This window comes from Sarcophilus harrisii, chromosome 2, assembly GCF_902635505.1.
Source record: "Sarcophilus harrisii chromosome 2, mSarHar1.11, whole genome shotgun sequence".
In the NCBI taxonomy this organism is placed as follows: domain Eukaryota; kingdom Metazoa; phylum Chordata; class Mammalia; order Dasyuromorphia; family Dasyuridae; genus Sarcophilus; species Sarcophilus harrisii.
Window position 1 is genome coordinate 500,409,483 of NC_045427.1, and position 24,858 is coordinate 500,434,340.

The 24,858-nt window shown below is 35.5% G+C and overlaps 1 protein-coding gene across 5 annotated transcripts in view; it reads right to left on the minus strand.

Annotated features, from left to right (window-relative positions):
- Window positions 1-1,303: 1,303 nt before the first annotated feature.
- Window positions 1,304-24,858, minus strand: part of SHC4 (SHC adaptor protein 4) — a 165,524-nt gene continuing 141,969 nt past the window's right edge. For 4 of the 5 annotated variants that reach the window (XM_031955164.1, XM_031955163.1, XM_031955166.1 and 1 more), the window contains 3 exons: window positions 18,519-18,698; window positions 6,633-6,886; window positions 1,304-3,697 (listed from right to left, as the gene is read on the minus strand). In XM_031955164.1, coding sequence (XP_031811024.1) covers window positions 3,542-3,697; window positions 6,633-6,886; window positions 18,519-18,698 — 590 coding nt within the window. In that variant the 3' untranslated portion in view covers window positions 1,304-3,541. The remainder of the gene's footprint in view (window positions 3,698-6,632; window positions 6,887-18,518; window positions 18,699-24,858) is intronic. The other variant, XM_031955165.1, reaches the window with a different exon arrangement.

Below are 24,858 nucleotides of genomic sequence, written 5' to 3' on the forward strand. Positions count from 1 at the left end.
ATTTTAATATGGGACATCAAATTCATTAAACTACATTCTTGTAGCTTAGACAGGCTTGGAGTTAAGAAGACTCATCTTTCTGAGTTCAAATCTGGTCTCAGACACTTTCTAGTTGGGTGATGCTGGGCAAGGCATTTAATCCTGCTTATCTCAAATTTCTTCATTTGTAAAAATGAGTTGGAGAAGGTAATGGCAAACCTTCAGCCACGTGTTAATTCACTTTTTGTTTGATGAACAATTGGGGTATCAACAATTAAAATGATGATTGTAGGCAGTCTAAGAACCACGTCATCCTCTCTCCTCCTTCCAACCCACTTTTGCCATCTCTTCCATAGAGGCCAAATGGAACCCACAAAGGATTATGGGCCATTTGAAATTCCTATACATTTGAGGGATCCCTTTAGCCACAAAACTTTCTTATTTGGTGACCAACTTTCTGGTGATGTCTCTTACCTACTTAGCTAGGATAGTTGTTACAGAATAGGCATTGTAGGGTTTTCTGTGTCTTGTCACAGCTTGTACTCTATTGCTTGAGTATTCAATAATAGCTAACATTTACACAGTACTATGTTTCAGAAATTGTGCTAAGTGCTTTACAATTATTATTTCATTTGATTTAAAGAACCCAGAGTCACTCATATGGCATAATAAGGCATTAGAGGAACAGAAAGACTTTATAGAAGTTGATTCTCTAAAGAAGGACCTCTTCTCCTTATTTTGTGTCATGGACTCAAAACTGAGAAGTTGGGTAAAGACTTTGGCCCTTTCTCAGAATAATGTATATTTTTAAAATTTTCATAATTGAAGGAAATGCTAATGCTAGAGTTTAATGAAAATAAAAAGAATCTTTTTTCTGTCCAAGTTCAGAGATCCCCTGAAATTTATCCATAGACCCAATGAGAATCTTCTATTAATCATCCCTGTTCCAGCACTTTATCCATTATCAGTCCCTTGAAGCAGAAATGCCAGGTCTATAGTGTGTATTGTCACAAAGCAATACTAATATTTATTTGTTTCTTTTTTTAAAAAGTCATTTACATGTGTTCATAAGCCAGTTCAAGGTAAAGAAGAGAAAGGAATATAGGTTAAAATGTACAGCATGCAATCAATTCTTTTTAATGTGAATTTCTTTTCAAATGTATTACTTGCTCATTCAGCTAGTCTACCAGTTTGAGTCACATTACAATCAACTACAGTTTATCTACATCTCTTTGTATTGGGAGTTGCTCTCTTACTGTCCAGCTATCAATGCCCCATTCCCCTTAACCAGAAAATCTGAGGCAGTCTTTTTTAAAGTAGCTGGATTATTAACAATTTTCCATTATCCATACCCATACTCCCCTTTATTGGCACAGATAATCAAGAATTGATCATATGCAAAATTGAGTTTAAAATATTACCTATTTGTAAAAAGAAAACAAGCATAACCCAAAGATTCATTGGCAGTTGTAGTAAAATTATATGCAGGACATTAAAAAATGTAGAAACTAACATGCATCATCTCTCATTATTTCTATGCAAAAAATGATTCCTCATTTACTTTTTTAAAAATTTAATCTTAGTATTTTGTTTAAACCTTAGTAAATAAATATTTCACAATTGCAAAGCTGCATCTCTTACAGCCCAAATGCAGTGAGGTTAAGGCAACTATCCAGGTAATTCAGAGTAAAACAATTTGTTATAGAATTTAAATTGTGAAAACTAGAGTAGAGAACTGAGACAATTATCTGACAATTCAATAAAAATAATCTGTTCTTGCCATGATTATCTTCATTCTTTAGGCAAAAAGTGATTTGGATTTAAATTATCTGAAAGACTGTCTCAATTCTCTTTCACACTTTATGGGGATAAATACAGTGGATTAAATAGGGAAAGAGTACTTACAGCCTGAATTATCTGGTCTGTTGTCAACACTGATCTAATTAATTTTTTTAAAAATGTTATGCAAAGAGTCATAGATTTTTAGAACTGGAAGGGATTTTAGAACTCCTCTAGTCTAATCCCCACCCCCCTCATTTTAAAAACTGACAAACTCAGATCCAGAGAGAATCAAAGATTTGATTATGTGCACGGTGTTATTCAGTGGCAAAATTGGGACTACTATTCAAATCTGTCCCTCAGGTCAATGAGGTTTCCACTATAGCCCATGGGAAGGGTCAATCTTTTCCAAGTGTTTGGCTTTAAGCCTTTTCCACCTTCTCTGTTGTTTGTCTACTCAGAAATGGAAAAGGTGGATAATGTGATTCACTACAAAGAGTCAAGGGACATAGTGGAAGGAGGGCCAACCTTGGACTTAGAAAGACCTTGATTTTAGCCTTACCCTGGCACATATTAACAATGTGACCATGAGCAAATCACTTAACTGCTCAGTGTGCCAGACAACTCTCAAAAACTGTAAGCGACAGATGAGTTATTTGTCTGCATTGGTTGGGAGAGTTTCCATATTAGGAGTTCCATATGCCAATAAAATAACAGGTCCAGACCAAAAAACCCCAACAATAACAATGCAAGGCTCACTGACAGCCAATCATTGGGCTCCTCCCTATCCCATGCTCTGTCTTACACTTCAAATAAATGTCCTGAAACAAAGCTGGAAGCAAGTTTCCCCCAAAAGAGTAGAAACAGATGTTGAGATGGTGGCTTCCACATACACGCAGATTGATTTGTACCTTACCAAAAGGCCATCTTGTAAACCCAAACTAGGTATGAAGAGAAAGGCCACCTCCTTCCCAAAATATTCCCGATTTTATAGAATTATCTATGCAAAATTTTAGGAAATATGCTTAAATCTAACAAGTTCTACAGATTTAATCTATCCAACTTTGCACCATTTGTTTTTACAATATGACTGCACAGCAAAGACCTGGAAATATTGATTCTACAGGGCATAGTGTTGCCTTAACCAACAGCAAATGGGAAAGACTGACCTCCCCCCCTTCACTCACTTTTGTAGACACAGCCTGTATTAAGTATCTAATTAATTTTAAATGTTGCTTTTTAAAGTGCTGCTAAAAGAAAAAAAAAAAAAGAAATTAAAGTCAGTAACTATTAAGCAAATAGCAGTTTTCTTTTTCTTAGCAAGACAAAATGTTTTGTTTTGGCAAATGGTTTTACATGACTAGAATGCAAAAACACTTAAAACCTCTCCAACAAAATGAAAATGTCCCAATTATCTCGAGTCAAAAGGCACATACAACTGTCTCAACAGTTCATTCAAGTTATCTTTTGCATGTGGTGGTTTAACTGTGCTTTCAGCTTGTTATCCATGCTGTGTGATCTTAAAAGTGACATCTGTGCATGCTTTCATTTTCTTTCCCAAATGGGCAGATTGTTTTCTCTGCTGATTTGATTTGATTTTTTCATTTTCCAAGCTTAACTGGTTTAGGCTTCAAAGAAGGACATCTCTTCCATACTGCCTTTTAGAAGATGTGGTTGACAGGGCTCTCTTCTACTTAGAAACAAAGTTTGAGATTATGTAATCCATCTTTCTATCATAGGTTGGAATTTCTTTGAATTTCAGGGTCATGGAGTTCCAATGCTGTCATTTGTAGGGCTGGAAATGGCCTTTTTGATTCTCTTTTCTTACTGGCTGTCTAAGGCTTACTTCACTTCCAGAAGAGATGATCGGCAGACTATTCTCCATGTGATAGCGAATGAGGTGACCCACATTATCAAATACATGATCTTTGGTCCTCACCTTATAAAGAAAGTACAAAGGATTCTAGGTTAGTTTGTAATAGCTCTCTTGAAAAGAAAAAAAGTAATAATTATATCAAAATGAATGATAAAAACCTTTCCCTAAAATATATGTTTTGTTGTCCTGAGGGACAAAATCAACCAGCAATTTACAAACTTCATGTTAGAGGTTGGTCTTGGGTAATTGGACTTGGAGATCTTTCACTCAGAAGAATGGCCAGAACTAGAGATCCAGATCTGGTCATCATGTGCATAAGGATAGTGTGATTAAAGAAACCCCTTGGGATGAATGAGATCACTGAGGACAAAAATATATAGGGAGGAGGAAAGAAAGAATATAAGAGAGGAGAGTGGGGTGGAGGTAGAAAAGAAAGAAACAGAAGAAAGAAAAGAGGAGAGAAGAGGAGAGGAGAAAAGAGAAGAGAAGAAAAGAAGAGAGGAAAGGAGATGAGAGGAGACGAGAGGAAAGGAGAGGAGAGGAGAAGAGAAGAGAGATCTGAAGTTGTGGAGATCTAGAGTTCCCAGATCCAACTTGATGGGTTCATGAGCCTTTTTTGGAACTTGGATTTTATTTTGCCAACTATGAAGAAACTGAAGGGTACAGATTGCAACTACTACCTTTTGTGCTAGGCTTTTAAAAAGCAGAATTCTTGTCTACACTTCACTTTTCTAGTCTCCAATTCATGCCCAGTTGTTTATCTCTTCAAAGTGAGAAACTGGTCTTCATTTATTACTGATTTATTGTATAGAACCTTTGTTGCTACTCAATAGTCCTTCAACTTTACCTTTATGAACTCTGTCTCTTTACCCAAAAGAAACTGTTCTAAATCTTTCCTCTCCTTTTAACTTCAACCCTACCTCTTTCCCCTATACTTAGATCCCCAGAGGTCATCTAACATGAAACTCCTTCAGTTTCTCTTCACCATTCCTCATAACTTCTCAGTATCATCACCCTACTGTTCACTAATTCCTTTCTCTGTACCTCTGATTCCCTTCCCTCTTCCTCTAAGACTTTGTTCCAAATATCACTTTTTCTCTCAAGCATCTTCAATTTCTCCTTCTCCATCTGCCTACAAATAATGCTCATGTTTCTCCCATCTTAAAAAAAAAAGTTTCACTGACTAGCTATCATCCTACTCTCTCTTTCCTTTATTGCTAAACATTGCATAAAAATTATCTGTACCCAATGCCACCCATTTCCCCACTACTCACTAACTCTTTGTTCTCTTATTATCAGGTTTCTCAAAAAGCATGAATAAATTCCTAATCACTAAATTTGATGGCCTTTTCCCAGTCCTCATCCTCCTGAACCTCTCTGTACTTCAGGGGAGGCAACTGGGTATAGAAGGCACCATAGTTCATAGGACCTGGTGTGAAATCCTGTCACAGTGATTTCTTGTGTACCTTCAATCAAGTCACCCCTCCCCTTCCCTCTCCTCTCCTTTTCTCTCGCTCCTCTCTTCTCCTCCTCTCTTTAGTTCTCTTCTTCTCTCCCCTTTATTTCCTTCTTCTCTACGCCCCTCCCCATTCTCCTCTTTCATCTCTTCTCCTCCCTTCTCCTCTTCCCTCCCTTCCTCTTCTCTACCCTCCACTTGCTTCCTCAGTGATCCCATTCATTCCAAGGACTTCAATCACAGTATTCTTATGCACATAATGACCAGTTCTAGATCTGTAGTCTTGACCAATCTTCTGAGGGAAAGCTCTCCAGGTCCAATTACCCATAAATATCTTTATCAGGAAAGCAATCAATATTTCTCAAGCCCAACATATCCAAACTGGACCTGTTATCATTTCCTACAAACTGTTCTTCCTTCTGACTTTGCTATTTTTGCTCTAGTGCCGCCATTCACAGGTCTGATATGTTCATAACTTTAGAATTATCTTAGCCTCTTCCTACTTCCTTCTTTCTCAATCAATTACCAAGGAATCTATCCCTGCAATTTCTCTCAAATTCATTGCCTCTTCTTTATTCCTACAACTACTACCCTAGTATAGAGCCTGATTTCCATACACTTGGAATACTGAAATACCTCCCTTATAAATATTCCCTTCTATGCTGTCTAACCACTCTAATTCATGCTTTATATCACTACTGGAATGGTCTTTGAAAAAAAAAAAAAAAACACCACACAGTTATGATCATGTTTCTCCTTTGTTCAAAAATCTTCAATGAGTCCCTATGTATCATTGCGTTAAACTGAACTCATATATTGGGCATTTAAGACTATAATCTGCCATCACCCTACCTATCTAGCATTATTTTATAATATGTTTCTCAGGGAACTCTATACTCCAGACAAATATGATTAACTGTCCCTCAAATATCCTCTGCTTTCTCATCTCATACCTCTGTGATTTGGCATAAGTTATGCTGGGGATATTCACTCCCCACCTTCATTGGTTGAATTCTTCCCCATCTTTCAAAACCAAAACAAATGCCATGTTTGCCATTAGACTATCTTTGATCTCCCTTGTTGTTAATGAATCCTCACACTTTTTTTGATGGGGATGAAGTTGGGGAGAGAAATAGTAAAGAAAAATTTTCCATTCATATATATCAATATAATCTTGCATAAAATAGATATTTTTTTTAACTTGTAAGACTTTTGAGGGCAGGGCCTATTCCTTGTCTGCTTTGAATATAGTAAATGCTTTATAAATGCTTGTTGTTGGATATTTGTTTTTTTTCTTGTTGAAAATAAGACTAAAATAGGCAGCCAGAAAGAGGAAGAAAGTTTTCTTTCCCTCCACAATTCAGGGGAATAAATTGTTTCAGATCCTATCCCAAGTTCCAAGAATTGAAAGACTTATTGAACTTTTTCAAAAACTGAACAAAAAATCAATATGCATACTGAACCTTCCTGAATTCCAAACATTCAGACAGTTTTACCAGTACCGTTTTGAAGATAATGTCTGTAAAGAAAAATTGCTTATACCTTGCCTTCAGGGTCCACCAATAGAAGGTGTTTTGCCTGACCTCCTTGTAAGCCACTCAATACATATTGACCAGGTGATGTTGCACTTTCTCGAACCAAAAAATCCCCATCCTTAATTAAGAGGCTTTCTGCTGCTTTCCGACTTAGTTTTCCATGGTAGCAATCTTCATTCTTCAATTGTCTTTTGATTTGGGGTAAAGCATAGAGACCAGCTGTCCTGCTTGTGGCACTTGGTTGAACCGTTTCTGGTATTTCTGAAAATTAAAAGAAAAAAAAAAAACATGGCCAAAACACCCAAGCTATTTTCCCCCATTCAATAAGCATTTTAATTAGTGCTTACTACATACACATTTAAAGGCAATGTAGAGAGACAGCCAGGAAAACAGGCCAAAATCCTGCCTCTGACACAAACTATATGATCCTGGGCAAAGACCTCACTTCTCAGTGTTCACAGTTAGTAGTACTGAACTCAAATAGAAACAGAGTCCTCTAAAGGGCACAGAAGGACACAGAAAGCTACATGTCAATATTTCCAGTTTATTGCATTTTTAGTTATTTTTGCTTTTATTAACTTATTTTTTATTCTAGTTATTAAGTTTTCCCCAAATGTTATGGGTCAGAACTCTGTACTTGAAACAAGGATTCTTACAAGGTGTTAACTCAGTGGACTTGATAAGACAATGGTTATCTAGTTTAGCATGGTGCTTAATAGTTCTCTATTTCAGTATGATTAAATCACTGAAAATTACAACAAATAATGGTTCCCTAGTGATATATTGATTGGCTTATACTCAATACACTGCTTAAAAGCCGGGACAAACTCAGCCAGACAGATTTATTCTATCTCCCACCTTTGTGGTGGCTGGAGGCAGGAGCACAAGACCTCAGATTAAGACAGACTTCAAGACAGAGACCATCGTGGTGGTCCTCCTGCCTCCCGCACAGAAACCAACATACATTTCGGAGGACCTCCAGAAAGCCAAGCCCAGGCAAAGAGACAAGACTTTGAAGGAGATAATAAAGAATTTGGACTTTATCCCTGGCTATTCTTGTGCTGATAGCTGAAACGAAGGCTGCTCCAAGACCTCCAGAAAACCAACCAGAACATTACACCCAAATACATTGTAAGCTGGTATGGAGGACCCATGATAGCTGTATGATTGACACCTCTGCTCTAGGCAACTCTATGAATTACTAATGTAACTTGATAAAAGAAACTTCCTATTCTAATGACAGATCCAATCCCTAACCTGGTTAGCAAGGTAGAAGCTGGAGATGCAAATACAAAAACAATTTCTGTCTTCAAACTTTTTTTTTAAAAGAATATACCATTTTCATAGAAAAATAAATGAAAAATAATCATTTTTTAAAAAGCCTTGATTTAAATTTTTTTCTTTTTTATTGTTAATGAATGCAAACATCTCATTATTCAAAAAAGAGCAAGAGACTTATGTGAAGAATTGTGAACTGTTTTATACTATCTGTTTTTATTTGTTTGTTTTAAGAAATGCATGCATGGCCATCTTGCAGGGAGAGGAAAAAAGAAAAAAAGAAATTTACATGATAACTTTATTATGTATTTAAAAGAAATAAGAAGGACTGCTTGCCATCTAGGAGAGGGAGTGGAGGGAAGGAGGGAAAAATTGGAACAGAAGTGAGTATAATGGATACTGTTGTAAAAAAAAATTACTCTGGCATGGGTTCTGTCAATAAAAAGTTATTATAATGAAAAAAATAAAAAATAAAAGAAATAAGAAGTTGTATATAATTTGAAGTTTCATGTGCAATCATTTTTTATTATATTATTGATAAATACTTATTTTATTACATAAATTAAAAATATCGTTTAAAAAAGAAATATATATGTGCATGTATACATATATATGTATATAAATTTAACAAGGTCATAGCAAAATTGCTCTATTTGTTTGCAATATCTTCTGTACTTTTTAAAAAATGATACAGTTGTGTGTAAATATTCTAAGGACCAAATGAAAATGTTTGCACAAGAAGTTCCTAAAAATTCCCCAGTTTCTGAAACATGGCTGTGGAACGGGAAGAGCAATGACATTAAAAGCAGAGGATCTGCAGCTTAACTCATGGTGCTGCTATTTACTCACTATGGGACAGTGGGAAATCCCATTGGGTCTCAGTTTCCCATAATTAAAATGAGGGAGTTGGTCTAGATTAGAGGTATCAAATTCACTGGCCAAATGGAAGTCCAGCCCAAACCATATCAAAATGCAATTGGGAAATGTTTAACAAAATAAATAAAAATACAATACAACATCAATAACCTCAATTTGTGGGTTTCTAAGTTAATGTGCCTCCAATAGGGATCCTCTTCTAGTTAGGTTTGACATCCCTCACCTAGAGATTCTCTAAAATCTCTTCAGTTTTTGATCCCATGAGCCTATGAGTATAACAATACTAAGCCATGTTTGGCTTCTGTTATTGAAAAAAACCTCACTCAGATGCATGGGTGGTCCCTTTCAAAAGGAAAGGGGAGAAAGGCCAGATTCACAAGAGCTGCTTATGTGACCAGAAAGGGAGGAATTTTTGTGTCTGGTTCATTGCCCTGCTGGAATATTTTTTAATTCCAAAAAATTCTCATGCCCTTTCCCATATGTTTCAACACTTCACATTTTTGGTTGAATCAATATACTACTTCTACTTAACCCTTCAATACACTATTAATAATCAATAAAGCTTTTCTTATGTCCCAGGCACCATGCTAGGGTAGAGTGGGGCAGATTTAAAAAGAAGATAAAACAAAAATTAAACTCTGCTCTTAAGTTGTTTATATTTTATAGGAGTTGGGGGATGTCTAAGAGATAATGTGGAATTTGGTTAATGTGTATATATGTGTATATGTGTACATATATACATAATACAGATATACACACATTTATATATACAAATACACACATACACACACACACACACACACGCACACGTGGAGAGAACAAAGGCTTCTTGTAGAAAGTAATATCTCAGCTGACTCTTGATAAAGTCAGAGATTCTAAGAAGAAACTATGGAAAGGAAGTGCATTTAGACTTGGAGACAGCTAACAAAAGCACAAGAAAGAGATGGAATCATAAGATTAGGGAAATGATAAATAAGTAAGTTTAGTTAGAGAAAGTAAAGCATATGAGGATGATTCATGGGGAACAGACTTATGGAACTGGAAGTGATGTCAGTGGCCATTATCACTATAATATACCAGGTCAATGGTCATGCAGCCTTAGTCTGAAGACCTCCAATGTGGAGAAACTCATTACTTCCTAAGGTGATCCATTCAACTTTGGGAAAGCTCTAGTTGTTAGAAATTCCCCCCCCCACACACACACACACATATATATCAAGATTAAATTTCTTAACAATTTCTGCCATCACTCTTGTTTTACACTTTAATGCCAAGCAGAGTATTTTAATCCCTCTTTCAAATGACAGCCCTTAAAATAGCTCTCTTGAAATATCATACATTCCCTCAGGATAACCACCTGAAATCTTATCAACATGGATACTGCTCCAGCTTTGGTACTGAGAACTCTTCAGTTGCCTCTTCCCTTGGAATGCAGGGCTGGAGGGAAGATCAAAAAACTCCCCTCAAAGCTCCCTTTATAGAGGACTCAGAATTGCCAGCCAGCTTTTCATTTCCCACCAGCTCTTCTGCTTAGTTTCAACTCCTTAAACATGTCCCTTCCGCTTTGGTACTTTCAAACTTCTTTTTGTGTATTGTTTTTCTTTATTAGATTGTAAGTTCTTTGAAGAGAGGGATTTTCTCTCTTTTTCTTATTTGTTTCCTCAGAACTTGGCATATAGAATGGTGCTTAACAAATGTTTACTATCATAGCTATCATTTTTTTCCATTCCCCCAAATCTTCTCTTCTTCAAGTTAAACATTGCTGCTTCCTTTCATTGATCCTCATGTGCTGTTTTTCTCTATTCTGATTGCCAACCTTTGGTTCCTCCTCATCCTGTTAGGGTCCTAAAATGGGATCTGCAAAACTGAACACAATGCTCTAGATGTGGTCTGACCAGAGTGGAGTATAAGTTGATTATTACCTTTCTATGCCTACTTTTAGGAATACAAAGGCAACTAAGTGATGCCCTCCTTTCTTCTAGAGCCATAGATTCCTTAGTTCTAGGCAAGAAAGTAGACCTCAACAACCAGCTTGACCACAGTCCTTTAGGAGCAAAAGCCTGCCAGGGGCTGCAACCTGAAAGTCCTAGTACCACAAAGCTCTCAATTATAGTTCTTGAGGAAAACAAGACCTAAATTGCTAGTGCTAAGGAAAATAGGCTTAACTTCTAAGGCTAGGCCAGAGAACTAAGGATTAGAGCAAGAGGAAGAAAGAGCACAGTATCTAGTTGGGGTCGATTCTGACCACCCAAAAGTCATTTGGGGATGGAGACCTACACTGGGGAACTGTGAATTTCCAAATATGGGAGGAGACTGAGATGCTTTAAGACCTAGCTCTCCCCACACTCCCAAAAAAACCCCAAAAACAGTGAATGGGGGAAAGAAGAGGAAAAATAATTAAAAAAAGAGTAAAAAGAACCCTGAAAATATCAAAGATTTCAGGAAGAAAATAATCTCAAAGACCTTGAACATAGAAAAATCAATAGGAAAAACAATAACAGCAGAAAGAAATGTGACGTCTAGATCTAGTAAAATGCTTTAGGCATCTATGAATAAATACTGAAAAATGAAGGAAAATGATCTAACACTTAATGAGACAGAGGACTCTGTGGAATTTGAAAACAACACAGAATCACAACACATTGTTCCTTAGTTGTTTAAAAGAAAAATGAGAATTTTTGTCCTGTATAGCACAAATGATGAGCAGAACAGAAAAACTTTAATCTACAATGGCAAGCCTCACCAAAAAAACACAAAGAGAGAACAATACACTGGGTATGTAAAAACATATAAGTAAAAGACTACCTAGAAGAAGAGGAAAAAAAATAAGAACATTCAAAGAGATTATACTTACTACACAAGTAAAACATGGGGAATCTCAAAGATAGAATGCGTAGAGATAACCTAAGGATTATAAACCTCCCAGAAGAATACACCAGGACAAAAACCATTAACACCATAACAAAGGAAATAATAGAACTGTTTCAAACTTCTAAATATAGAAAATAAAGTTCCAAAGGAAAGAATTCACATATCACATCCATCAAAAACAAACAAACAAACCAACCCAAGACTGTAAACTCCAAGACACACTAGTTAACAATTCAATTCAGAAACAATAAGTTCTGCAATCTATCAGGAGAAAGGTCTTCAGATTCAAATATAAGATCATCCAAATAATACAGACTATTTGCTACTAAGTCTCTTCCTACTTCAGTCCATCGTCCATTCAACAACTCAACTCTTAGTTTCAGGCATTTTTTTTCTGATAGTCTTCATGCCCGGAATGGTCTCTTTATCTTTGCCCTGACTACTGAATTCTCTGGCTTCTTTTAACTCCCAACCAAAACCTCATCTTCTATAATAATCCTTTTCTAACCCCTCCTAATTGTACTTCCTATTCATACTGTACATAGATTGCTTTGTATATGTATATATATTATATATGGTATGCTGTCCCATATGATTATGATCATAATGCTCCTTGAAGACAGAACCTATCTCTTCTCTTTTTGTATCTCCAGAGCTTAGTAGAGGGCCAGGTGCTTAATAAATCTTGGTTAATTGATTGAGAGAATACAATACATGCAGTTTTCACTTTATATAAATTTGCATTATACAAATTTGACTTTACTAAAGAATTCTGAAAGAAACCTGCATTTCCCCTAAAAAAAATCCACTTTATCTTTACTGTACAGAACTGTGCTCTTTCTCCACTCCTGCTCCTCAGTCCCAGCTCCATAATCTCCTTACTCTCCCTCCAAAAAGACTTTAAAAATAAACACCTTAAAAAAACCCTCCAAGTGAAATCAGCAGCCCATTGGATGGAGATTTGATTTGAGACATCCAATACCAAAAGAAGAAATTTTTGGCCCATTCTGCCCATTTACCCTACATGTTTGGCCATCTTATGTCTTTTCTCTGTATTCTTTCACATATTGTGTGTCTGTCCCTGGCTTATCTTCCCCTGTCTATGTTGTATCCAGCCCCCATGTAATGTCCTGCCATGTATTCTTCCTCTCAGTTCTGACCAGAATTCCACATGGTCCCACAAGTTCTTCCTCTTGCTGTTGTTTCTTTATCTTCAACCCCAACTTCTCCTTGAACCATGTGCAACCCTCTCCTCCAATAGTTCATGACTCCATTCTTCCCTTTCCCATGTCTATGGGCAAATTCATATTATGTAAAAACATACAGAATGATCCATTTTTGTAAAGTGAGAACTGTCAATAATGTGTTTAGAAGAGCATTGGAGTTCAGAATGCAGCCCAGATTAACCTATCTGACAAATTTGAGTTTAACTATGTAGGAAAAGGATAGATACTCAATAATAAAAGAATTCTAAAACATATTTATAAAGAAAGCCAGAACAAAAGAGATAATTTGCTTCTCAAACTACCGAACAACAGAAATGTAGGAAGAGTAAATAAATACAGACCCTCCAACAGACTGACAACAACAGACTGACAAAAGAAAGACAAATAAGAAACTTGTTTCTAAATGTACTCAAGGAGATAGTGATAAAAGTGACCATCTGTTAGAGAAAGGGACATTATGAACAGAACCTGACAACTCCCTAACTACAGGTAAATGCTTCTTTTGGAGGATTACATTATAACATGAGAGGGTAGAGGGGAATATAGAGAGATAAAAAGGAGTGAGTGATGCAGCAAGTTCAAATCAAAGGCTATCAATGATGGAAAGTTGACTTCTGAAGTCTTAAAAAAAAAAAAAAAAAGAACCTATGAGAGTGAGAAATGAGGAGAGAAAATATTGAAAAGGGAAGAAGTGGGAAGTAAGGAGCTGTACTCTGGGCATGGAGAGTTGAAACCCCTGGGGATGACTAACACCTGGAAGAGTGGGAGAGAATGGACACAAGGAGATTTCAGGTAAATACAATAATAAAAGATCAATAAGAGAGGATATATCTGGAGAGCAATTTGGAACTATACCCAAAGGGCTATAGAACTGTGCATACCTTTTGATCCAGCAATACTACTGCTATATTGCAAAGAAATCAAAGAATGAGCATCTAAAGTAAATAGAAAGAGAAGATGGATGATAAAGAGAAAGAGAGAAATCATTTTTGGAAAGGGACACAAAAATGACAATTAAAAATTAATGAAAAGGATTAGCTGAAGGAAAAAAAAAAGTAGGAATCTACTTCATTGAGAAAGGAGAAAAAAGGGAGAAATATATATTATATATCATAATATAATTGTAATATATTATAATAATTATAATATAATATTTAATCAGATAAAAGAATAATTAATAATCAAAGCCTAAAGGAAGAGAAGAAAAATATGAAGAAGAAATCAAGAGTGAGTAGGAACAGAGCCACCTTAAAAAAAAAAGATTAAAGTAACTGAGGGAAGATAGCACCATGTTTACATTAGAAGAGCAAAACAAAAAAAAAAAAAATAGATACAAATGGAAGAAAATATAAACCTAATTTATAACTTTAAATGTGAATGGATTGAACAATCCAATAAAAACAAAAAAGCAACAGATTGTATAAGAAAATAAAACTTTACAATCTGTTGCTTCTAAAAAACACTTAAAATTCAAAGACACACAAAACTGAAGGGATGGGTAAAAAAAAAATTTACTATGCATCAAATGAATATAAAACAACAGGAGTTGCCATTGCTTAGAGAGTAAGCAAAAACATATATTCAAAAAAACCCAAAAGGATAAACAAGGAAATTATATTATGCCAAAAGGAAACACAGATAACAAATCTCACAATAATAAGCTTATATGCTCCAAATGTCTTACCATCCAAATTCATTAAAGGAAAAATTATCTAAACTACAAGAAGACATAGTACCATAATAGTAACGAAAACTTCAATATCTTGCTTTCTATTTAGGAAATCAGTCCAGCAGAAAGAAAAAAAAAAGGGAAAATACAGAACTGAACATATTTCTGTAAAAATTAGAATTAAAACATTTATAAGAACTTCTAAATGGGATAGTAAGAGAATACACATATTCCTTTGTATACTTGGAACTTTTTCAAAAAGTTGATCATTTACAAGGGCTTAGAGATTTTGTAAACCAATGTAAAAAGGCAGAAATAGTCAATAATCCTTTGCAGATGACAATGCAATAAAAATAGAAATTGGTTCAAGATTGCAAATAAATGATACAGACCCAAAGAAAGATATCTCAGAAAAGGAAATAGATCTAGCCATAAAGGAACTACCAAATAGAGGGGGCAACTCCTAGACCTATTGAATTCCAGAATTCTTTAAGACTTTTAAAGAATAGTTAGTACCTGTAGTTAACAAATTGATATCAAAAATGGAGAAAGCACACTATCAGAATCCTTTTGTTCATTAAAATATCTTAATACCTAAACCAAGGAAAAATAAAGCATGAAAAGAAACTATAAACCAATATCATTAATGAACATAGATTCAAAAACTTTAAACAAAATTCTATCAAACTGCACTGATTTATCTAAAAAAAATCATTCATTATGATCAAATGAAATTTGTACAAGGGATACAAGGATGGTTCAACATTAGGAAAATAATTAACATAATTAGTCATATTTAAAAAAACAACCACCCAAACCCATGTGATCATCTCAATAAATACAGAAAAATCCTTGAACCAACTACAACACTTTTAATGCTAAAAAACCCTACAAAATATAGGCACTGAAGAGCATGTAAGAAAATATATTTTTCTTGTAGGTGATCTCAGGAATGATTGTAAAGCAAGTGAATTCTGTCTTGGCCTCTTCTTTTTTGGGGTGTTTCTCCTTTCTATGGCAAATGATCACAAACTTAGTTAAATATTAGGTCCAGCACTTCCACCTAGATTTCTTGATTTTTGATCATGTGTCTTTTTCACTCTAGGATACTGAATGGCCATTTAAAATCAAAATATACCAAAGTAAATAGAAGGAAATTCATAAGAGTATAGAATTCAATATTGGCATTATCATGTTAAGTTTAATATATACTTTTTAAAAGTCTCTACATAGTAGATATTTATAATTACATATACAATATTCTTTTATTATTGTTTTTGTCTATAGACCTGTTCATTTTTGTAGGTCATAATTTAAAAAAGAAATTAAAATTATCCCTAAAATTCTTTTAAAATGAGTACAATGGATAAAATGGATAAAAATACAATATTTTTTTTAAAAAGTTAATGATGCCAATTCAAATACATTTGAGATAGATTCAAAGTGATGTCAAATTTAGGGGATTGATTATGCACATTACGCACATGATGATGATAACCATGTGTCAGGCACTTATATCATTGTTGTTATTATTCTTTACCTACTATGTTATGCCCTGGAGTGTTGAGTTCATTTCTGAAAGTCATATTTTAGGGAAGACAGTGATAAACTAGAGAAGATCCCAATGAGAGCAGCTAAAATTGGGAAAGACCCTTAGGATTGGGAAAGACAACATGCAAACAAAAAAGACATATAGATAGGATAAATCAGATCAGAGTTAATCACACAGGGAAGGCACTAACATTTAAGAAGACCCAGGAGAAACTTCTTATAAATAGTATGATTTTAGTTAACTCCCTCATTTTATAGATATAGAAGTTGAGGTCCAATTTCAGTTACGAGCATTTTTTTCCCTTGTTTGACATGGTCATCTTCAGTTGTGGAACTCTATACTAACAGCTCTGAGCTGTGATCTCAGTGTATTCATTAAGCAATGTATTACCTTCATTCCCAGGGTATCCTCTATGCGCTTATGAAGTGTGACAACTACAAGAAGAGGAAGCTAAAAAGTCCACACCAACAAAAGCTACTTTAAAAATTTGACTCCAGTAGAATTTTCTCTAGAGAATTTTACCTCTTCTACACAGGATGGCTTTCTGTGAGAAATGAATTAAGCCCTTCTCATTTGGGATTTCGATGGATTTCATGCCATTATATTACACACTATAAGAGTCCCTCAGGACCATTTGAATCAATGTTCTCATACACAGTGATCCTTGCAAGTCTCATGCAGTCCCTTGTATGAGAGAAGCTCAGTCTTCTAATAATATAAGATATAATTCATAGAGAATTCAGATGATTCAATCAAGTTGTAAGAATCCAAGAAAATCACTTTCTAAACTTGGTTTAGCAAACTTATTTACAAAGCTGCCACTGATAATCCATGAGAATGAAACTTACTGAATCAGTAAATCATAGATCATAGAATCAAAGATGAAGAATTCAAAGGACTTAAAAGTCCAATCCTGCTATTTTATAAAATGAAAAAACTAAGTCCCAGAGAAGTGAGGTGATTGATCTTAAAGTTATTTTTATCAAGGTTAATTGATGTGCCCAAGGTCACACAGCTAGTAAGTGTCTGAGGCCAGTTTTGAACTCGGGTGGTCCTGACTTCAGGGTTGGTGCACTGTCTACTTCACCACCTACATACCCCAACCTTAGGTTGTGCAAACTCTGGATTTAAACTCATATCCTAGGATTCCAAGCTCAGTGTTCTCTCTACTACATTAAAAATGAATCTCAGTAGTGGTTTCTCCACCTTTGCATACTGGAGGACTAATCAATGAAAGCCCAATTTTTATGAGCATGTATAGTCTGCTCAACCTAATGGAATCTTCCATGTAAGCATCATAACATGTGTACATGTATTCTAAAGCTATTTCCAGTCTTTTAAATTAGTTTCGAGTTAGAATTGATCATGCATGCAAATAGACCCCAGTGACTCTAGTTTGAGTGAAAGAGCAATATATAAGCCTCCAAGTGTGAAGAACAGCAGTGGTTATTCTCCCCACTCAGTTTAACATGAAGCCATAAGCCCATGGTCTCACTGTTGTTTCTGACTTGATTAGTCCTATTCTTTTCTACCTTAGATGAAGGAGTATTAGAAACGCTAGGCTAGAATGTGATCTTTTAAACTTCAAAAGTTTGAGAGAATGTGTTCAAATTTTGGGGCAGACAGACCAGTAAGGAAAAAGCTGCTTGACCCACAGAAATTAAATTACTTGTCTAAAGACATGTAGCTAATTAGTGACTGAAGAGAATTTCAACTCAGTTCTTTCTGATTCCAGGTCTAGTGCCCTAACCACTACACTACATTGCCTCTGTGAAGGAGCCCAGAATAATTGCAGGAACATAAAGTTAGAGCTAGAATGGATTCTAGATCATTGTGTCTCTTTTTATAGATAAAGAAACTAATGACCAGAAAGGTGACTTATCCATTGGCACACAGCTGGTAGATTCCCAATGTGGAGCTGAATTTGGTTTTCTTGATTCTCCTCACTATATTTTTAGTTCACTATGCTTTCTCTTCAACAAAAGCCATGTGATATCAAAAATCTCTTTTAAATTCTAAATTTTGCTCTATGAACAGGGGTGTGAGGGAGTGAGAAGGGAATGGGCAATTATTAAGTATCTACTATGTGTCAGGAATTGTGTTAATATTATTTCATTTGATCCTTGTAACAGATCTGAGAGGTAGATTCAACTGTGATCCTCATGAGGAAATTCCAACAGGGATTACACAGCTAAGTATCTAAAGCCATATTTGAACTAGCATTTTCATAACTCAAAGCCCACCTCAGCCATCTAGTCACCTCTATGAAGAATACCCAAGTTAAAATCCAGTATGTATTCAAATTTTTCCCTCCCCCAACTATAAATTGAGCATAAAGGAAATGTGATCTTTGCATACATTTTCAAATGAAGTAGAGAGAATGTTCCCTTTAGAATGTGAAAAATGTGTCTAGTTACTTACTTGCACAGTGTAACGGGCTCCCAAGTATTTGAGCGGGGTCTTGATTTCCAGAAGGGCAGACTGCCGTCTGAAATGCCTGAGTGTTGATGTAGCAGGGATCATCGAAGAGATCCACCCTGCACCTATGCTTCGTTAATGATGGATCCCTTTGAGTCTTCACAACTCTTTCACTGATACTACCTGGAGGGATAGTATCTTGCTTGTATTATGTAAATTTTTAATGAATCATAGCACATACAAATATAGAATAAGCTTGGGATTTGAATCTTCTAGATTTCCATAATCTTGGCTTCCATGTCTAGAAATCAAGAGCCATGTTCGCCTCATACTTTTTATTTATTTTGTGTAATCTAAAGCCCAGAACCAAAATTCTGGATTTATATAGCCTGCATTCAATCTCTAGAGCTTTCTTAGAATTATACTCTTTTGGTTTGTGTCCCCACCCATTATTTCCCTTGGGAACATCAGCATTTGGCTTATTTCCCACCACCCAACCAGGATTTCCCCTAGGAACATAAGAATTTGGCCCATATCTGGAGCTACACAAAAATAAAAAATAATGGAAACCAGCTCACATCTCTCATGAAAGCATTCAGGCAAACAAAACATCAAATATAGGACAGAGTTATTTATTCTGACAAAACCCACATAAAAGCTTACATTCATAAACAATAAAGACAACTCTCCTTCTGTCACTGATGAGTTTCTCCCTCCCAAATATCTATGCAAGTTTCCACACAATTCTATTCCAAGGGAAATAATTTGAGATTGTAAAAAATAGTTGTGTATCCCATTGTGAGTCCCACTCCCTACGGGATCTTTACAGTTGCCTTAACTTATCTGCCCTGAGTTGAGGGAAAAGTATTGAGAGTTAATAGAGACTTGACTGCCTTCTCTAGATCTGAGTCATCCATATTGCTCCAGAACCAGTGAAAAGTTAGATCCAGGTTTGCCATTCTATATCATGGATCTGGCACTTACTATTTCTCAATTCTGGTTCTTGCTTCATCAAGAAATTTCTCTACTTTGTTTAAGAGCTGCTTTGTTGTATGGCTATTATCACCAGCTTGAATTCCTGTAGTTCCCAACTTGGTTTAGTAACTCTCTATCCACTGCCTCTATTCACTGCCATTTTGGGATAAGTGCATAGTTCCCTGATATAGCTGGGGGAAAGTCTCCTAATTCACATTCTTTCCCAGGAAAATGGTAGGAAAGGAGCTTGGGGGCTGTACAGACTCCTGTTCAGAGAAATATCCTGCCTTTTAGATACTTGTCCTTCTATCTCTAGTTTCCCAGTTTCCAGTAAAAAGTCATACTCCTAAGGTTTTTATAGTTCAAATGTTAGAAGTAATTGTTAATTATTCGTTATCAATCCATATTCAATGATATCAGAAGGATTAAGAAAAAATATATAGTCCCAGATAATATCTATGCATCTATTCATCTACTTATTTATATGATAATCTAGGAGCCAAATTAGTTCATACTTTATCAAAAAACTAATTTTGTCAAAGGAAATTTTGTCTTGCATAGGGAAAAATCACCAATGCCAGAATAAAAGACCTCAACTGAAGAAACAAGTATCTAAGACAATGTTTACATTTGTTTTCGCTATAATTTACTGGTGTTCAAACAGTAGTTTTCGGTTTGGGCCTGGTCTATTAAAAGTACAGTAAGTCCTTGGCCTTTGAGTGAGATCCCTTCAACATGTTTTCTTAGTCTCTTCCTCAGATTCCTCCAATTGTACATGGAGAGAAAATCTAGTAGGAGGAACTGAGGTTGAGTGAGGCAGATTAAAAAAGATTAAAAAAAGGCAGATTAAAAAAGAGTAGGAAAGGTAAGAAATAGAAAAGGGCTAGTTGAAAATCACAAAAGCTGGTCAGTAACTAACTTCCAGTGACCACCAATGATTGAATCTAACAATTTCCTAATTAGACCTATTTTTAAAAACTTCAGTAATTCTTATAATAATATCTTTCATCCTCTGTCAACATGATCATACTTAGTTCTGTCAAAAAAAAATAATACTCTATGGAGGACATGTGCTTTTTAAAGTATATTCATGGGGAGTAACTATAACAATGTAACTTTATAATCAAATTTGTAGCATGCATTTTGGATACTATGTAGTATCATATACAGTATAAACAAGCTCTTAACTTGTGATTTCCAGTGATAGAGAAAACTCACTAAAAAGAAGCTTTCTCTTATCAATGCAATTGAAAAGCTCTTCGCAACCCAGAGAGCTGCCCAAGAAACTAAGTTTCCTTGGTTTTCCTGGGTCATACAACCAGTCAGGGTTAGAACTGGGACCCGTGTTTTTTTAGTTCTGTGATCAATCTTTTAACCAAGATGCCACACTGCCTGATTCATTCATTTGTACCAAAGAATTAGGGAATAAATGAATATTTTCATGACATCACATCATTTGTACTTATTTAGTAAGCTCCTCAAGGTCAGGGACTATCTCCTGCCTTTTTAAAAATTGTATTTGCAGTGCTTAGTATAGTGCCTGGCACACAAAGTAAATGACTGATAAATGTTAATTGTTTGATTTAAATGGTTTAATCTTTTGGCTTGGTTTTTTTGTTTGTTTGTTTGTTTGTTTATTTTCCTGGTGTCAGGTTACCAACAGTAGACTCCTGTTGTCTCTTGAGATCCACTGCACATGACCACCCTATAGTTAAGATCAACCTTGAACCTTCTTGCTCTTTAGCAACTAGACCCTTAGATGTAGTTCAAGAAAGGCAAAAGTTAAATTGAGTTTAATGTTATAGTGAATTTTGCTGTGTTAAAGATGATGCTTATGTCCCAGAGAAGTTGTGGTAGCCCTGTTTCCTTTCACCTGCCAGAGTACTCTCCAGACTCCAGACTCCAGACTCAAAGACCAGGTATCCTCACTGCTTGGAGGAGCCATTCAATTCTGGAATTTAATGAGTGCAAACTCATCTAACTCCAGCCCCCAGCTTCTTAAACTGTGGGTCTCAACCTCATATGCAGTCTCACAACTGAATGTGGGGGGGTCACAAAAATATGATTTATTATTAATAAATGTTTGATTTGCATACCTATTTTTATAACTGTATACCTGGAGTCACTTAAAATTTCTCAGGCAAAAAGTAGTGGCAAGTAAAAATATTTTTAAAAGCCAGCTCCAGATTAGACTTCATACCTCATCTCTTCATCTACCAGGAAATCCAGGCCATACCCTAGGCATCTTTTCATCTGCTACCCTACTATGCAAATATCATGCCCCAGCATTTTTCACTTTCTACTTCTTACCTGGAAGCACTAAATAAATAAATATGGCCACTGCCTATGGAAAACACATGACAATCAACTTCTGGTGCAATGCCGCTCTCAGTCACTGTGACTCCCCAAATCAAAACTTCCTTCTCTGGCCACCACTGCCCTAAATATGCTATCTCCCCTTATTCAAACTTAACCGCCTCAAGCACAGACATTGACTGTCTCCCTTTGGCATTTTTAGCTTAGTGCCTGACACATAATAATACTTAATAATTCATTCAGTGTTTAGAAAAAAATCATTCAAAATATTGGATATTTTGCTTTATTGAAAGTCAAAGAAACAAAATATATAGTATCGTGTAGTGAGAATAACAAAGGACAGGAACCCAAATTCTCATCCTATCTTTTATTTGCTAGCTCTATGATCTTGTTTAAGATATTTAATCTCTGGGCCTGTTTTCTCATGTGTAAAGTGGGAGTAATAATATTTACAATCACATATATAAGAAAACTGAGGACCAGTGTTGTTCTTTGTGTCTCAATGTCTCATGAAATCTTTAAACTTGTTATCTAATTGAGCTTTTTACAAAATAAAGATTTCTGTTTTTTTAAAAAAAAATCATTTCCTAGGTTTTAATAAGATCTGGAGCTGGAAGGGTCCATGGAGATCATTTACCTAATTTTATAAACAAGGAAAAACTCAGGTCCACAAAGAAGGGACTGGCCCATAATCATTACAGCTAATAAGTCTTGGAGGTGAGATTTAAAAACAGGTCTTCAGAGTCAGAGCTGAAAGGGACCCTAAATCTCTTTGTTGAGCCACCTTATTTTATACATGAGGGTCAGTTCCCAGAAATTTAAGGGACCTGACCAAGATTGCACAGGTATACAAAAAAAAAAAAAAAAAAAAAACTCATAGATTTAGAATCCAAAGGACTCTTACAGACAATCTAATCCAACCCTTTTGTTTTGCACGGGAAGAACTGAGTCCCAGGGAAGTTGTCACCGATCTGGCCATGGTTCCTTAGGTGAATCATAAATGACAGAGCGAGAATTGAAACCCAGTTCCTGACTCCAAGGCCAGCACGCTCTGTTGGGCCAAGCTTCCTCCCCTCTTTCCTGATTCCAAGTCTAACAGTCTTTCCACACAACCGCATTGCCCTGGGAGAGTAATAAAAGTGGAGTCTGAGTAAAAGCTTTCCTCAGGCAGCCAGTTTCCCTATTGAGTATAAAAATGATTAAATGCAATTATAATTACAATTAACATTTGAATTAATATAACACTCCTTTGAAGAAGTGGAAATTCTATGATCTGAAACAAATCTGAAATTGAATTCAACTTAGGACTTTAAAATGTGGCAAAAAATTTCAGATCATATAAATTATTTGTGCAATGATTGCATTTTAAAAGAAATCTTGATATTCTCCCTTCCATAATTTTTTTTTTCTTTCTGAAATCTCTAATCCTTTTTTTTTAGGTTTCTGAGCAGAGAGAGGGTTTTGTGGGTGATGGGGAAGGAAGAGCAAGTCTTTGGTGAATGTCAGTGACCTAAAGAAATAAATGAACTTCAATAAAATATTTAAAAGAAAAAAACCCCATCAAATCCTCTCTTCTCTGCAGTCTTCCCTTGACTAAATAGAAGCAGAACATCATTTCCTATCTGACTCAGGCAAAATCAATCAAAGCATACTAAGCCGCTCTTATGAGCAGGAAACTGCTATTGGCAATGCCATCATAGTCTCCAACTCCCACACCCACTCCAGGAAACCCCAAACTAAAAAGAGAACACTCACTGTGTTTGTCTTGTTTGACTTCCGAAAGAGAGGACCAATATCTCATGCATTCTTTCACAGTTCTTAGTATACTATGAATTCCTTAGCCATATATTTAAGACCTGCTACTATCTGGTTCCATCCTACCTTTCCAGCCATATTTCATATTTCATATACTCTGTCATGCAAACTATATTCCAGCCAAACAGGATTACTTTTAATTCTCTGATTTCTTCCTGTCCTTTTCCTGTCTTCATGAATTGATATAGGTTATCCCAAATTCTTGGACCACACTCTTCCTCTTCATCTCTGTGTTAAAGTCCTCTTTCTTTAAGGTTTAGCTCCACTGTCACTTCATTCATGAAGTCTTCCCTAACCCCCCCCCCCCAACCCCAAGGAAAATCATTCAGTTTCTCCTGAAAAGTCACTCAAATTTTCCTAAAGCATTTTGTCATAAGCTACATTTAAACTACCTTTGTATATGTATATTCAAGAGCAATACATGTACCTTACACATAGGATTACAATAAAATAAAATACACAAGATTACAAGAAAATAATATAAACTATATTGCATGCAAACTCTAAAGGGAGAAAAAATATATTTTTCTAAATTTTTACTCTTGGAGATAAATTCTGTTCCTTTTAAGATACAATTATTTATAGAATGAATAACATTAAATTTATTCACAATTAAATGGTGGTTATTTTATCTTTTCTTTTAAGAACTTAAATAGTATTGGAATTCTGGGTAGGATTGGCTCTATTTGAACTATTTTCTTTTGGGGATCCTATGACTTCATAGATAAAGATATTTATAACTACGAGGAAGTTTCTTAGCTTCGTAGCACACTAGGCAACTAAGACTATAAGTCACAAAGAAGCTATCAACTTTTCTTGGAAAAGTTTCCTTTTACCATTGAAATAAATCACTAGTCCATTTCCTACCTCTAGCCTGTGATTTCATTAAATGAACTCCCAGTATGGAAACTTCTTTTCCCTCATCCAAGTAGAATATTTAGTCTTACAGACTTGCCTAAGAACATTTCAAGATTGATTGATTTTTGTCTTACAAGTCATACAAGTAAGTGTGTTTCAGAAATGGATCTTAAAATTGGGTTTCCCTGATTTAATGTTAAATTGTTATTCTGATCTGGCATACAAACTTGTTAATCCAGTTGAATCTTTCCACTAAGGTAAATGTGAATTTTTTCTCTCTCTCTCTCTGATGCTGTCCTAGGAAGTGAGACTCTTTAAGATGGATTCATAGAACCTACCCCTACATATGAGCTATTTGTAAACATTCTGTTCTCCCATA